General features: G+C 43.5%; 1 protein-coding gene across 2 annotated transcripts in view; it reads left to right on the top strand.

Moving 5' to 3' along the window:
• The window catches only part of LOC144498513 (carboxypeptidase M-like), a 57,776-nt gene that overhangs the window by 20,859 nt on the left and 20,566 nt on the right, over positions 1–16,351 (top strand). For both annotated transcript variants that reach the window (XM_078219738.1, XM_078219739.1), the window contains exon 4: positions 14,841–15,019. In XM_078219738.1, the coding sequence (XP_078075864.1) occupies positions 14,841–15,019 (179 nt within the window). The remainder of the gene's footprint in view (positions 1–14,840; positions 15,020–16,351) is intronic.

Raw genomic sequence — 16,351 nt, 5'->3', positions numbered from 1 at the left:
CCTTAGTGTCAGGGGGACTAGCTAGGGCAAATGCATGGGGTTATGGGGATAGAGCCTCGGTGGGATTGTGATCGGTGCAGACTCGATGGGCCAAATGGCCTTCTTTGGCACTGTAGATTGTATGATTGCACCATCCACCAAATGCTGAGCAGCATGAGTCACATCTGTAAACAGTCAAAGGATCTTGCATTCAGGATTATACTGGTATTGCCCAATTTTGGTCAAAATGTGAGTACCCTCCTTCTCTGAGAATGATGGATTTTTTTTAACAACAGCTACATCTGCAACCGTTCAAAGCTGATTGGCACTTATTCATGAAATGAAAATGGATCAATGACTTGCTGGCAGGAAATGGAAAATCAAAGATTCCTAGATACCTTACAGTGGAGAAGGAGACCATTTGGTCCATCTGGTCTGCACTGACCCTCCGACAGAGCATCTCACCAGTGTTTAACTTGGATGAGAACGTTTGGTGGTGTGGCCATACACCTGCTGCTCTTGTCCTTCTAGGTGGGAAAGGGTGTGGGTTTGGAAAGTGTTGTTGAAGAAGTCTTGGAAAACAAAATCAACTGATTCAGCATTACAAGTAAGTGCAGTCTGCTGTGGAAGAAAACATGCTAACAAATATGCAATGAACTTCATACATTTTGAAATTATCCTGGCATGAAGCAACAATGCCATTTCAAATGAATTGGAAGATTGTACAATGAATGGATGTTTTGTACAGATTGATGAACCATTATAAACAAAGACATAGCTGGTACATTCTCCTCCAAGTTTCACTCACCAGGCTGACTTGGAGTTCCATTGGTGTTTGTTCATTTCTGCCATCTTTATAAAATATGATGGACCAAGTGGTCTCCTTCTGCACTGAAGGATATCTAGGAATCTTTGATTTTCATATAATGGATGCTTGAATTTGAGTGTGGATGATTTTTAAAGCGTTGCAACTTTTCTTGTGCTTCTCCACAACCCTTTCCTCCTCAAAACCTACCTATTTGACCAAGCATTTGATGAACTTCCCCATCCCAATTTTCAACAATTTGCCTTGTTGCCTATTTTCCTCATCCCTCTGTGAAGAACCTTGAAACATTTTTCCACATTTCTGAAAGGTGCTATATTACATGAATGGCATTTGCTGTAGAAATTATTCCAGTTGGTATACTCAACTTTCACTCTATAATTGTAACCATTTTGAACATAGGATCATACAATCCCTACAGTGCAGATAGAGGCCACTCAGCCCATCGAGCCTGCACTGACAACAATCCCACCCAGGCCCTATTCCCACATATTTATGCTGCTAATCCCCCTGACTCTAAGGGGCAATTTAGCACAGCCAATCATCCTAATCTGCACATCTTTGGACTGTGGGAGGAAACCAGAGCACCCAGAAGAAACCCACACAGACACGGGGAGAACATGCAAACTCCACACTGACAGTCACCCAAGGCTGGAATTGAACCCGGGTCTTTGGCGCTGTGAGACAGCAGTGCTAACCACTGTGCTACCGTGCCGCCCAAAAGTGGCTTACGTTTTAGATCTAAATGTTAATGTAGAAAGTAGCACAAAGACCATATGCCATTAAAGATGTTCTTGCTTTTTCAATTTGGATTGGGTATGCCGAAATTGAACGGACAGATGTTTATAATTTCAAGCCAAAAGTATGTTTTGTGTCCAATTGTGTAAAATAAGACAAAACAGCTGAGACAATATTCACAGTCTAATTTCTGTGTTTAAATTGTAATGGGTAGATGCCAAGCAAAATGATAAAAATGGAACAGATGTCCTTGTTTGTTTGACTCGCGTTGCCTTGAAGTGTGAACATAATTAAACTCAAGAGGGTGATAATGGTAAAGCAGTCGGCCCAACTTGGAAAGGTGCAAACAGCGCTGGTTACTGTCCGAAAGCTAGTTTAAAAACACTTTGAACATCTCCTTTTATAACAATCTGGCAGTTGGAGATAATGCTCATGGAAATTTAAATAGAAAGCCAGATGTTCACTTCATTATTCACTGTTTCCCTGGTTCAATGCTGCAGACATTTAAATCTGATATCAAAGATCCTTGCAACAATTCAGACAAATCCTTGACACGCTATATCTCTAAACAGTAGATACACAGAAAAGCACTTTTTAGGCAGAGATGTAACTTCCATTACAAAAACAGAAAATGCTGGAAAATCTCACACTATCCTAAATGATTCTTCAAGACCTGATGACAGGTATTGTGAAGAAGATCCTCAAATGAGCTGTTAGTGATCAAGAAAATCAGGTTCTAACTTGTTTATTATCTAGCATGTAACCTGGGATAAGGGGGGGGGGAGGGGGCGGGCAGGGTGCGAGGTTAATCCTGTGAGGTGGAACAGGCTGGGCTTGCATCTGTCGACTTTAGAAGGATGAGAGGTGATCTTATTGAAACATAGAAACCAAAGCAGGAGTAGGCCATTCGACCCCTCGAGCCGAGCCTATTCCGCAATTCATTATGATCATGGCTGATCATCAAATTCAATAACCTGATCTCCCCCTTCCCTCCATATCTCTTGATCCCTTTAGCCCCAAGAGCAATATCTAATTTCTTCTTGAAATCAGACAAGGATTTAGCCTCAACTGCTTTCTGTGGTAGTGAATTCCACACATTCACCCCCCTCTGGGTGAAGAAATTTCTCCTCACCTCAGTTCTAAAAGGTTTACCCCTTATCCTCAAACTATAACCCCTAGTTCTGAACTCCCCCCCCTTATCTAACCCTGTTAGAATTTTATAAGTTTCTATGAGATCCCATCTCACTTTTCTAAACTCCAATGAATACAATCTTGACCGACTTAGTCTCTCCTCATATGACAGACCTGCCATCCCAGGAATCAGCCTGGTAACCTTCACTGTACTCCCTCTATAGCAAGGACATCCTTCCTCAGACATCCTTGTCATACCTCATCCTCATGCCCCAGGTTGTGTAACTCTCCCCAGGCATTTGTCCTACTTTTTCCACCAGCTGTCAAATTCCCCATTCCAGGGGTGTTGCCTCATCTTGTTTATAGCGTATCTGATTTGCTTCGGCTGCGAGTTCCGAGAAGCTAAGTTCATACCTGTGGTGAACCATCGTTGGTTCCCACTGGATAGTACTGAGCCAGGGGCTGGCCAGTACTACAAGGATGTACATATGTTACTGTTGGGTTGTGCTATTGTTGCTGTTGGGGTTAGGGTGGGGTTGTTACACCTTTGTACTGTAGTGTTGTGGCACATCCCAGTCGGGCTCCGCCTCCTGGGAGAGGTATAAGAGTCCCTGCTCTGGCCGGGACCCCTTCAGTCTGGGATAGTGTATATAAGTTCTGGCAGCTTCGTTACAGTAAATAAAAGCCTTTCATTTACTGAGCTTCAGGCCTCGTGTTTGAGTAGCGCATCAATACCAAAAAAAAGCTTGTCATTCACAATTTATATTATGTTGAACCAGTTACACACGTGCAGTCACTCCAAGTCCATTATTTCCCCACTTCCCCAGCTCTGGTGAAGATTAAATGGGGCATAGGTTAAAGCTGTCCTACCCTCTGTTATTCCTCATTATTCTCCAGATGTTCCCCTTTCTCCAGGACATGACTAACCCACCCGTTTCCAGTTTCAGTGAGAAGAATATTCAGTTTAATCCTGTCTCCTTTCTTTAAACTTGCATAGAAACAACGCCCGATGTGCCTGAATTCTTCTGCCTGAAATTGTAGATGAGCGGGTGGGGGTACGGTTGGAGGAATAGGTAAAGAGAGGAGAAAACGCAGTGGACTGAAAATGCTCTGCAGTCTTCTCCTTTAACACAGACTTCATGCTGTACAACTGGAAGAACCACACCAAAGTAGCATGAGTTTCTCACCTTTAATTTTTTATTGCATGGAGCTGATGCACCAGGGCTTTCTTTTAACCACACATCTTAGTAATTCCTTATAATCACATATGCTACTCTCGACTAATAGTCGTGTCGCTGAAATTTATCTTTCACTTGTCTGTGCAACGGCACTGTAGTTTGCTCCATCTCTTGTGCTCTGATATTTACCAAGAAGGAGGATTTGTAAGGGAGAACGTGGACGGGCCTGTTGAATTTAACGACAAGTCCTTATTATCATTTGTACTTCTTTTCGCAGCCTGCCAGAACAACAGGCTGCTGAGCAGGAAGTTCTGTGATAGAGGCCCGCCCTTTGGCAGGGACTATAGGAGAGATCCTGGCAATTGGGAAAGATCACGAGGTGGGAGAGGGATGGATCAATCTGGCAATTGAGAGGGAAAGGGGGACGAGGCAAAATCGCAGGTAGGAAAGTTTGGACTAGTAATGGAGTGAGAGGGAAGACCAGGTGAGATTGAGGGCAGACGGCTTGGGATCATGAGTTGGGGGTGGGGGGGGTTTGGTGTTGGCCATTGAAGGGTTATGGAGTGAGTGGATGTTGGGGAGAATCACCCTGCTCCTCCTAGTTCACGAGCAGTGCTATAAAAAACACTTTCCTGCTGGGGCAGATAAAGACACCAAAACTGCACGCAATACTCCAGGTGTGGCCTCACCAACGCCCTATAAAATTGCAGTAAAACATCTCTATTCCTATACTCAAATCCTCTCGCTATAAAGGCCAACATACCATTTGCCTTCTTTACTGCCTGCTCTACCTGCCGTGCTTACTTTCAGCGACTGATGCATGAGGATACCAAGGTCTCGCTGAGTATCCACCTCTCTCATTCATTTCACATCTTGAATGGACTTGACAGGATGGATGCTGAATGGATGTGTGCTCCCTCATGGGAGAGAGTAGCACTAATAGAGGAGACAGTTTAAAAATAAGGGGTCTCCCATTTAAGACAGAGATGGGAAGAATATTTTTCTCTTGAGAGTCGTGAATCTTTGGAACGCTCTTCCCTGGAGGCAGGGTCATTGAATATTTTGAAGGCTGAGATAGGTAGATTCTTGACTAACAAGGGTAAAAGTAAAGTTTACTTATTAGTCACAAGTAAGGCTTACATCTAGACCGCAATGAAGTTACTGTGAAATTCCCCTAGTCGCCACATTCTGGCACCTGTTTGGGTCAATGCATCTAACCAGCACGTCTTTCAGACTGTGGGAGGAAACTGGAGCACCCAGAGGAAACCCACGCAGACACGGGGAGAACATGCAGACTCCATACAGACAGTGACCCAAGCTGGGAATTGAACCTGGGTCCCTGACGCTGTGAGGCAGCAGTGCTAACCACTCTGCCACCCCTCTAAATAGTAGATAGCTGAACTGTGGAGTTGAGGCCACAATTGGATCAGCCACAAATGGCTACTCCAGCTCCTAAACTGTTTGTAACCAGACTTGTCAGCCATTGAGTGGAAGCAAGTCATCCTTAGCCCAGAGGAACTGCCTAAAATGAATCCACCCTGAGCTCATTGCCATGACTCCTTAACTCGACAATCTCGTTTCCCAATGTAATGACAAAGCTCGGTGAAATAGACAGGAATCACAAATCCTGTATCCCAGTCACACAGTCAGCTAAATTTTACACTGTGTCAAACTCTCTAAAGCATCCCGGCAATGGACACGTTAGCCATTCCTATTTTTCTAGGCACAATACAAATCTAAGCCATTTATGAATAAAAAGGCAAAATAAAAACCCTGATCATATAAGATGAAACAAAATGCTAATCCAACATCTGTATGTGTACTGTTTTAGAAGGAGTACAGCGAAGGTTTACCAGGCTGATTCCTGGGATGGCAGGTCTGTCATGTGAGGAGAGACTAAGTCGGTTAGAATTATTTCACTGAAGTTTAGAAGAGTGAGAGGGGACCTCATCGAAACTTTCAAAATTCTAACAGGGTTAGACAGGGTAGATTCAGAAAGAATGTGGGGGAGTCCAGAATGAGGGGTCATAGTTTGAGGATAAGGGTAACCTTTTAGAACTGAGGTGAGGAGAAATGTCTTCACCCAGAGGGTGGTGAATGTGAGGAATTCACTACCTCAGAAGGTAGTTGAGGCCAAAACATTGTCTGATTTCAAGAAGAAATTGGATATAGCTCTTGGGTCTAAAGGGATCAAGGGATATGGGAGGAAGGGGGATCAGGTTATTGAACTCGATGATCAGCCATGATTAAAATGAATGGTGGAGCAGGCTCGTAGGGCCGAATGGCCTACTGCTGCCTCTTGTTTCTATGTTACCGAACTCCGATATAATTTTTTAAAAAGTGCTGCCTTAATGTCTGCTGCGTGACAATGAGATGAAAGGTATCAGGCCCAATTCCCAGCCTGGGTTAGGCAAGAGTCTACCAAAGAATTATTTATCAGGTGACCACAGCTGAAATATGTACATGGTAGATGTCAGGTGAATGCAGGATTTGTCATGATGTCCCACTGAAACTGATTTGATTTGATTTGATTTATTATTGTCACATGTATTAGCATACAGTGAAAAGTATTGTTTCTTGCATGCTATTCAGACAAAATATACCATTCATAGAGAAGGAAATGAGAGTGCAGAATGTAGTGTTACAGTCATAGCTAGGGTGTAGAGAAAGGTCAACTTAATGCAAGATGGGTCCATTCAAAAGTCTGACAGCATCAGGGAAGAAGCTGTTCTCGTGTCGGTTGGTACGTGACCTCAGACTTTTGTATCTTTTTCCCGATGGAAGAAGGTGGAAGAGAGAATGTCTGGGGTGCGTGGGGTCCTTAATTATGCTGGTTGCTTTGCCAAGGCAGCAGGAAGTGTAGACAGAGTCAATGGATGGGAGGCTGGTTTGAGTGATGGACTGGGCTTTGTTCACGACCTTTTGTAGTTTCTTGCGGTCTTGGGCAGAGCAGGAGCCATACCAAGCTGTGATATAACCAGAGAGAATGCTTTCTATGGTGCATTTAGAAAAGTTGGTGAGACTTGTAGCTGACATGCCAAATTTCCTTCGTCTTCTGAGAAAGTTGGTGGGCTTTCTTAACTATAGTGTTGGCATGGGGTGACCAGGACAGGTTGTTGGTGATCTGGACACCTAAAATCTTGAAGGTCTCGACCATTTCTACTTCGTCCCCGTTGATGTAGACAGGGGCATGTTCTCCACTGATAATCATCCTCTGAACCTCATACTAGCCAACTGGGTGACAGCTGTCAAAACCCTTTGCTCCTTTTTTGATGGTAAGTGTGTGTTTTCTCTCATTGACCATTAGTTTGTACATGTTTCTAGTTGGAGTTAAAGTGGTGGCGTCTCAGGTCTTCCAAGTTCCAACCAGAACTGGCCGGCTTTTCAGTTGCTTCACTTTCTCTGAACAGTTTGCTTCCTCTAATGCCGGGTGATGGGAACTTGTATTTCTTTAAACCAACCCGTCCTAAACTGAACTTCTGTTTTCTGTGCCTTGAGTCATCCGGGGCAGTTACTTCCCTTTTGCAAATTGGAGAAAAGTTTGAGCCACGATGATCTTACACCATCCTTAGGCAATGCTGCCTGATCTGTAAAGATAGATTTTTCAACCTGTGCTTTAAACCTGGTGTGTTTGGCAGCAGATGTCGATTAATACAGCATTTTACCCCCATATTAAAAGGGATTGCATACTACACATGGAGCAGGAGTAAAGTTTAAAGTCTAGTTTTTTAAAAAGTTTATTTATTAGTGTCACAAGTAGGCTTACATTAACACTGCAATGAAGTAACTGTGAAAATCTCCTAGTCGCCACACTCTGGCACCTGTTCGGGTACACTGAGGGAGAATTTAATATAGCGAATGCACCTAACCAGTACGCCTGGGAGGAAACTGGGGCACCCGGAGAAAATCCGTGCAGACATGGGGAGAACGGGCAGACTCTGCACAGACAGTGACCCAAGCCAGGAATACGAACCCGGGTCCCTGGTGCTGTGAGGCAGCAGCGCTAACCACCGTACCGCCCTAGTAGACCACTCAGCTTTTTGAGCCTGCTCCGCCGTTCAATAAGATCATGGCTGATGGTAACCTTTCATCCCCTTCTTTATCAAGAATCTAACTACTCTGCCTTGAAAAGACTCAAAGATGATGTTTCCACTGCTTTTTAAGAAAGGGAGTTCCAAAAACTCACTACATTCAGAGAAAAATTCTTCTTACCTTGGTCTTAAATGGGAAACACCTTATTTTTAAATTGTGACAGTTGGTATTGCATAAAAATGTTGTCGTGTTTTCTCCCCTCCTCTCACAATGTCCCGTGATGGGCACTCTGGTGATCACATGAGTTTCACCAGTGAATGTCGTCAGAATATTTTGGTTCTTTGTAGTACCACAGCAACAGTGAATTATATCCTGAAGAGAAGACCTGTAGAAGCCTCCCTTCCTCCTTTGAGGGCGGCACGGTTTCACAATGGTTAACACTGCTGCCTCACAGTGCCAGGTTTCAATTCCAGCCTCGGGTCACTGTGTGGAGTTTGCACATTCTCCCCATGTCTGCGTGGGTTTCCTCCAGGTGCTCTGGTTTCCTCCCACAATCCAAAGATGTGTGGGTTAGGTAGATTAACCATGCTAAATTGCCCCTTAATGTCAGGGAGATTAGCAGGGTAAACACGTAGGGTTACGGGGATAGGGCCTGGATGGGATTGTTGTCAGTGGAGGCTCGATGGGCCGAATGGCTTCTTTCTGCACTGTGGGGATTCTATGATTCCTCAAAGATCAACCCAGCCTCCCACCAGGACTTTATGTTTCATATAGATTGGGCTTATCAAATTGGAAATGGCTGCCAAGAGAATGAATACATAGCGTGCATTCAGGATGGGTTTTTTTTGGAGCAATATGTTATGAAGCCAACCAGGGATCAGGCTAATGAGGTAGGTTTAATAAATAATCTCAGGAATAAGGATCCCCTGGGAAGTAGTGACCACAGTATGATGGAACTTAGCACTCAGTGTGAATGTGAGAAAATTGGGACTGAAATATCAGTGTTAAACTTAACTAAGGTGAATTACGAAGGTATGAGGTTGGAATTTGCCAACGTAGACTGGCCATCTAAATTAGTGGGTAAGATAATAGATGAGCAGTGGTAGATGTTTAAGGAGATAATTCATGACTCTGAACATCCCAATGAGGAGGAAAGGGAAGGAAGAATCTATCATGGATAACCAGGGAAGCTATGGATGGTATTAAGTTGAAAATGGAAACATACAAGATGGTAGTGGTAGGCTAGAAGAGTGGGATGGATTCAGAATGCAGCAAAGGTGGGCTAAAAATAATCAGAAAGGAGAAGATAAACTTGGGGCAAGCTAGCGAGAAACATTAAATAAGACTATGGGTGGGATTTTATGGCCTTGTTCATCCCGAAACTGTAAAATCCTGCCCAAAGTCAACGGACCTTTCCATTATCCACCCTTCGCTCACTCCAGTTTCCATGGCAGGTGGGGCAATAAAATTCCAGCCAATAACAGCTTTTTAAGTATGTTAAAAAGAAGAGAGAAGTTAAAGAATACTTTGGCCCCTTAGCGAATGAAACTGGGGAAGTAATCATGGGGAATTAAAGGTTATGGGGAGCAGGCGGGTAAGTGGAACTGATTCACTTCAGATCAGCCATGATCTTATTGAATGGCGGGGCAGGCTCGAGGGGCTAGATGGCCTACTCCTGCTCCTATTTCTTATGTTCTTATGGGAACAAAGAATTGGCAAAGGAGATATTTTGTATCGATTTTTACTGTAAAGGAATCTACAAGCATCCCAGAAGCAGTCAAAATATGGGGGAGGAAAAAAATATAATCACCATTATCAGGGAATTTGTTTTGGACAAACTAATGGGGTTAAAGGCTGACAAGTCTCCCGGATCTGATGGTTTGCATCCCAAGTTCTTAAAGCAGATAGCAACAGAGATTGTGGATGCATTCATAGTAGTTTCCCAAAACTCCTTGGATTCTAAAACCATGCCAAAAGTTTGGGAAACTGCCGGTGTGGTACCCTTATTCAAAAAGGGAAGGAGGTTGTGACCACAAATAAGGTTGTCCAATGTATTGTTTAAAAGAAGGAACTTCTTTATATAAATAAATAACACAGTTTAGCAATACCAGTAACTCAGTAGAATGACAATAACGGTAATTACTATGAAAACAGGAGCACTAGTAAAACAAGTCTTGCGTGCACAATACTCTCTGGCAGATTGAAAAACCCTCCAAAACTTGCACATACTCAGAACTCTCAACATGAGCCAGTAAAACAATAGCACAGGAGAAAAGACTTATAAGAACAGTCTGTACTCAAAATGATATTGTGTAACAGAGGCAAAATGCAGAAAACCTCAGGCCAGTTGGTCCAACTTAAGTTGTTGGAAACATGTTTGAATCAATTATTAAAGAGAGAATAGCAGTGCATTTGGAAAGTCATAAACAGAGTCAGCGTGGTTTCATGACAGGGAAATAATGTCTGACAAGTTTACTAGAGTTCTTTGAGAAGCTATCAGCCAGAATAGATAGTGGAGAACCAGTCGATGTTGGAAATTTGGATTTTCAAAAGGCTTTTGATGAGGTGCCCCACAAAAGGCAAGATAGGAGCCCATAGTAGTGGAGGTAATATTCTGGCATGGATAGAGGATTAACTAACTAACAGGAAGCAGAGAGTAGCAATAAGGGGTTATTTCTTAGGTTGGAGGGCAGTAACCAGTGGAGTGACACAGGGATGAATGCTGGGACTGCAGCTCTTCACAATATATATTCATGATTTGGAAGACGAACAACTTGGTCAAATTTTCAGGTGATACAGAAGGTGGGAGGGAAGGAAGGCAGCGGATATAAATAATTAACAAAGAGATATTGACAGGTTAAGTGAGTGGGCAGAAAATTGGCAAATGGAATTCAAAGTGGGAAAATGTGAGATTGTTCATTTTGGAAGAGAGAATGAGAAAACAGATTATTATTTAAATGGAGAGAGGCTGCAGAAAGCTGGAGCACTTAAGGGATTTGAAGGTCCTTGTTCATGAAACCCAGAAAGCTCGCAAAACAGGCACAGAAAGTAAATGGGAAAGCAAATGAAATGCTGGATTTTATTTCAAGGGGGCTTGAAATAAAGTATAATAGAGTTATATCACAGAGTATAAAAGTAAAGGGTGATGCTGCAACTCTGTAAGGTACTAGTGAGGCCACATTTTGAGTACAGTTAATTTATGGAAAGAAATATCATCACTGGAGGCATCTCAGAGGAGGTTTACTCGGATGATCCTGGGTATGGAGGAACTGCCATATGAGGAAAGATTGGACAGAATCGGCTGATGAGATTTTACGGTTTTGGGACGAGCAAGATCGTAAAATCCTGCCCAGTGAGTCATAGATCAGCCATGACCTTATTAAATGGTGGAGCAGGCCCGAAGGGCTGAATGGCCTACTCCTGTTTCTGTTTCTTATGATCCTGAGGTCTTAACATGTATAGGCCTTGATTTCAGCTTGCCACCAGCTTGCCTTCTAGAAACCTCCCCAGCCCTTCAAAAATAGTTTCTGAGAAAATTAATGGTGCAAAAATGTTTCCCAGAACTGTTTTCACTGATTCAATTGGTTCATTTTTAAACTTTCCTCTTAGTATTGGCACTTTCACTATAGTCAATCGATTATTCCATTTCCAGTTTTCTAGTCACTGACATAGCTCACGATTTGCATATATCCGGCTGCTTCAGTTCTGATCAGCTATGGCCATATCATTTTGAGCCAAACAGCACAGTGAGAGCAAAATGTTACCATCTTATTAATGTTGCCACACCTGACTGATAAATTATACAGGAAATGAAGTTAATGCGGGTAAGTTAAAAATAGGATCCTGCAGCTAGTGTGCACCTGTTTGCCACACTGAGTGCACCTCAGCTGTCATACATTATATAAAATTGTGCAACTTCTCATCTCTAATTGCTACAAATTTCATATTCAGAAGAGCAAAGTCACAACAGGCAAGAATGGTCTTTCGCTATCAAATGTGGAGGAAACAATGTCACAGAGAGTGACAGCACGGGAGACTGTTTGTGTATGTGCCAGCTCTCTGATAAAGCAATTTACCTCGACTAAAACGACTGTGCCCTCTGGTCCTACACCCTCCCATGAGTGGAAACATCCTCCCCGGTCTTCACCCAGTAGCCCTGCACATTCCTTCTTTTTTCAGATAACAATCTAATTTCTTTTTGAAAGCCCGAATTGACCCTGCATCCACTGCACTTTCCCCGGCAGTGCATTCCGGATCCTAACCACTCGCTGCATAAGAATGTTTTTACTCATGTCACTGTTGCTTCTTTCGCCAATAATCTTAAATTTGTGCCCTCTGGTTCTTGACCCCTCTGCTAGTTGGAACAGTTTCTCCCTCTCTTCTATCTCTAGACCCCCTCATGATTTTGGCTACCTCCTTCAAATCTCCTCTCAACTTCTGCTCCACGGGGAACAGTCCCAACTGTAACTGAAGTTCCTCATCCCTGGAACCATTCTCATGAATCTTTTACGGATCCCCTCTTAATGCCTTTACATCCTTCCTAAAGTCTTGAGCCCTTCAAGGGGCAATGCTCCGAAAGCTTGTGGCTTGTGCTACCAAATAAAGCTGTTGGATTTTAACCTGGTGTTGTGAGACTTCTTATTGTGTTTACCCCAGTCCAACGCCGGCATCTCCACATCAACATTTATTGCCCATCCCTTGAACTGAATGGCTCGTTAGGCCATTTCAGAGGGCAGTTGAGAGTCAACCACATTGCTGTGGCTCTGAGGGTAAGGTACCTTACCAGGTAAGGACGGCAGTTTTCCTTCCCTAAAGGACATCAATGAACTAGATGGGTTATACCGACATTCGACAATGGTTTCATGGTCATCAGTAACTTCTTAATTCCAGATATTTTTTATTGAATTCAAATTCCACCATCTGCCGTGGCAGGATTCGAACCCGGGTCCCCACAACATTAGTTGAATTTCTGGATTAATAATCTCATGATAATACCCACTAGGCCATCGCCTCCCTTTCCTAATGGGTCCAACCTTTCAGTTTTGGTATGACGCTAACAAATTTATTTTGCACCTTCTCTGGGGGCCCAACCTTCTTTTTCTAATTTGGAGACTAGACTCTTCATGGTGTTCCAAATGCAAACTTAACATAACTTCAGGCTTTTCAATTCTATCCCTCTAAAAATGAACCCCACTGTTTTGTTTGCTTTTTTTTTGAAGTGGCGTTATTAACCTGCATCACCTGCATGGAAGTTCCCCTCCAATCCACTCACCATCTTGACTTGGAAGTATATTCCTTCACTGTCATTGGGTCAAAATCCTGGAACACTCTCCCTAACAGAACTGTGGGTGTACCTACACCTTATGGACTGCAGCTGTTCAGGAAGGCAGCTCACAACTAATCTCTCGAGGGCAATTAAGGATGGGCAATAAATGCTGGCCTAGCCAGGGAAGCCCACATCCTTGAAATAATAGAAAAATACGATTTTTCATGATCTATGTATTTTCACCCTGAGATCTCTTCCCAGGGTAGTTCCCCTATCCTGTTTAGACACGTTTCTACCAAGGACTCTGTGGCCTAAGGACCCTGGACATACTCTCTTCCACCTTCTTCAGTTGGGACCACTATCCCACCATTTTACTGTCACTAAATAATTCCTCCCTGTATCTGAAACGGTGTAAAAAGAACCAAAGTAAGACAGTGGATGAGATTGATAGGGCATTAGCAGAGGGACATGGGCAATATCTTGATCCAAAAGTCCATGAATAAGCTTGACCATGCCCTCTCCAACCTCATTGATGTTATTTTCCACCTTGCAATTGTCATCCTTGCTCCTTCATCCTGGGGGATGGTAGAATTTATTGTTGCCTTCTTGGCGAGTGTGTGCTGTTTTACCTTCTAATCTGAAAAGTAAATCCTGATTTTCTTTTAAAGTAAAGTTTATTTATTAGTCACAAGTAGGCTTACATTAAGACTGGATAAAAGCAAATTACTGTGGATGCTGGAATCTGAAACCAAAAAAGAAAATGCTGGAAAATAGAGAAATTCTCTCTATGGACTGCCATTAGCAGCCTTGCCCTGTTGTTTTGAGGCATCTTTCATTCCCTCACTCTGCAATATAAATATCTCCCGCTTCCTATGCCTTTTAGCTTTGCAAAGGGTCATCTGAACTCGAAACGTCAGCTCTTTTCTCTCCTTACAGATGCTGCCAGACCTGCTGAGATTTTCCATGTTTTCTCTTTTGGTTACATTATCACTGCAATGAAGTTACTGTGAAAATCCCCTAGTCGCCACACTCCTGTTTGGGTACACTGAGGGAGAATTTAGCATGGCCAATGCACCTGACCAGCACCTCTTTCAGACTGGAGGAGGAAACCAGAGCACCCAGAGGAAACCCACGCAGACACGGGGAGAACATGCAGACTCCACATAGACAAATTTAAAGTTTATTTATCAGTCACAAGTAAGGCTTACATTCATACTGCAATGAAGTTACTGTGAAAATCCCCTAGTCGCCACACTCTGGCACCTGTTGGGGTACACTGAGGGAGAATTTAGCACGACCAATGCACCTAACCTGTATATCTTTGGACTGTGGGAGGAAACCAGAGCACCCGGAGGAAACCCACGCAGACATAGGGAGAACGTGCAAACTCCGCACAGACAATGACCCAAGCCAGGAATTGAACCTGGGTCCCTGGCGCTGTGAGGCAGCAGCTCCAAACGCTGTGCTGCCATGAAAGTTCTTGCACGAACTTTGGAATTTTTAAGAGTTTAAAAATAGATTTCTTCCATTTTTAACGTTGCTGAGGTTGAGTGGAAAATAACGAACTGGACTCTCACATTCATAATAAATTGTATGCATACCAGAAAGTAAACCAGAATCTTTGATGATTAAAATGTCAGCCATTTTGAGGTATGGTTGAATTGAATTGAAACAAAGCTGTGATCTAATGCAGGTGGTGGGCAGAGAAATTTTACTCCACTTGATCCAACATCTGGTTGTAATGTATGGAAATGATGCCACGATAACAAGGTTAATAAACAATACTCGGATTCACATCATGCCATCCATGAACCCAGATGGATATGAAATCACTCAACGTGAAAAAAGAGACTGCAAGTTCTCTAACGGCAGGTAAGAAAAATGCTTTTAGTTGTTCTGTGTAGTATGGCGTAATGTATTGAAAGTTGCATTGAGTCCACTTAAGGCTACCATACACATATGTACCAGCACAGGGAGTCTGGTGGCACGGTAGCACAGTGGTTAGCACTGCTGCTTCACAGCTCCAGGGTCCCGGGTTCGATTCCCGGCTCGGGTCACTGTCTGTGTGGAGTTTGCACATTCTCCTCGTGTCTGCGTGGGTTTCCTCCGGGTGCTCCGGTTTCCTCCCACAGTCCAAAGATGTGCGGGTTAGGTTGATTGGCCAGGTTAAAAATTGCCCCTTAGAGTCCTGAGATGCGTAGGTTAGAGGGATTAGCGGGTAAAATATGTGGGGGTAGGGCCGGGGTGGGATTGTGGTCGGTGCAGACTCGATGGGCCGAATGGCCTCCTTCTGCACTGTAGGGATTCTATGATTCTATTCTATTCTAAGATAAAAGAATCCAGGCATGCACAGCAGTTATGCTTTAAGAACATAAGAACATAAGAAATAGGAGCAGGAGTAGGCCATCTAGCCCCTCGAGCCTGCCCCGCCATTCAATAAGCTCATGGCTGATCTGAAGTGGATCAGTTCCACTTACCCGCCTGATCCCTATAACCCCTAATTCCCTTACCGATCAGGAATCCATCTATCCATGATTTAAACATATTCAACGCGGTAGCCTCCACCACTTCAGTGGGCAGAGAATTCCAGAGATTCATCACCCTCTGAGAGAAGAAGTTCCTCCTCAACTCTGTCCTAAACTGACCCACCTTTATTTTGAGGCTGTGCCCTCTAGTTCTAGTTTCCTTTCTAAGTGGAAAGAATCTCTCCACCTCTACCTTATCCAGCCCCTTCATTATCTTATAGGTCTCTATAAGATCCCCCCTCAGCCTTCTAAATTCCAACGAATACAAACCCAATCTGCTCAGTCTCTCCTCATAATCAACACCCCTCATTTCTGGTATCAACCTGGTGAACCTTCTCTGCACTCCCTCCAAGGCCAATATATCCTTCCGCAAATAAGGGGACCAATACTGCACACAGTATTCCAGCTGCGGCCTCACCAACGCCCTGTACAGATGCAGCAAGACATCTCTGCTTTTATATTCTATCCCCTTTGCGATATAGGCCAACATCCCATTTGCCTTCTTGATCACCTGTTGCACCTGCAGACTGGGTTTTTGCGTCTCATGCACAAGGACCCCCAGGTCCCTCTGCAGAGCAGCATGTTGTAATTTATTTCCATTTAGATAATAATCCAATTTGCTATTATTTCTTCCAAAGTGAATAACCTCACATTTGTCAACGTTATACTCCATCTACCA

This window comes from Mustelus asterias, chromosome 9, assembly GCF_964213995.1.
Source record: "Mustelus asterias chromosome 9, sMusAst1.hap1.1, whole genome shotgun sequence".
Lineage (NCBI taxonomy): Eukaryota > Metazoa > Chordata > Chondrichthyes > Carcharhiniformes > Triakidae > Mustelus > Mustelus asterias.
Note: the sequence above shows the minus strand (reverse complement) of the source record. Positions and strands in the feature narration are given on the sequence as shown.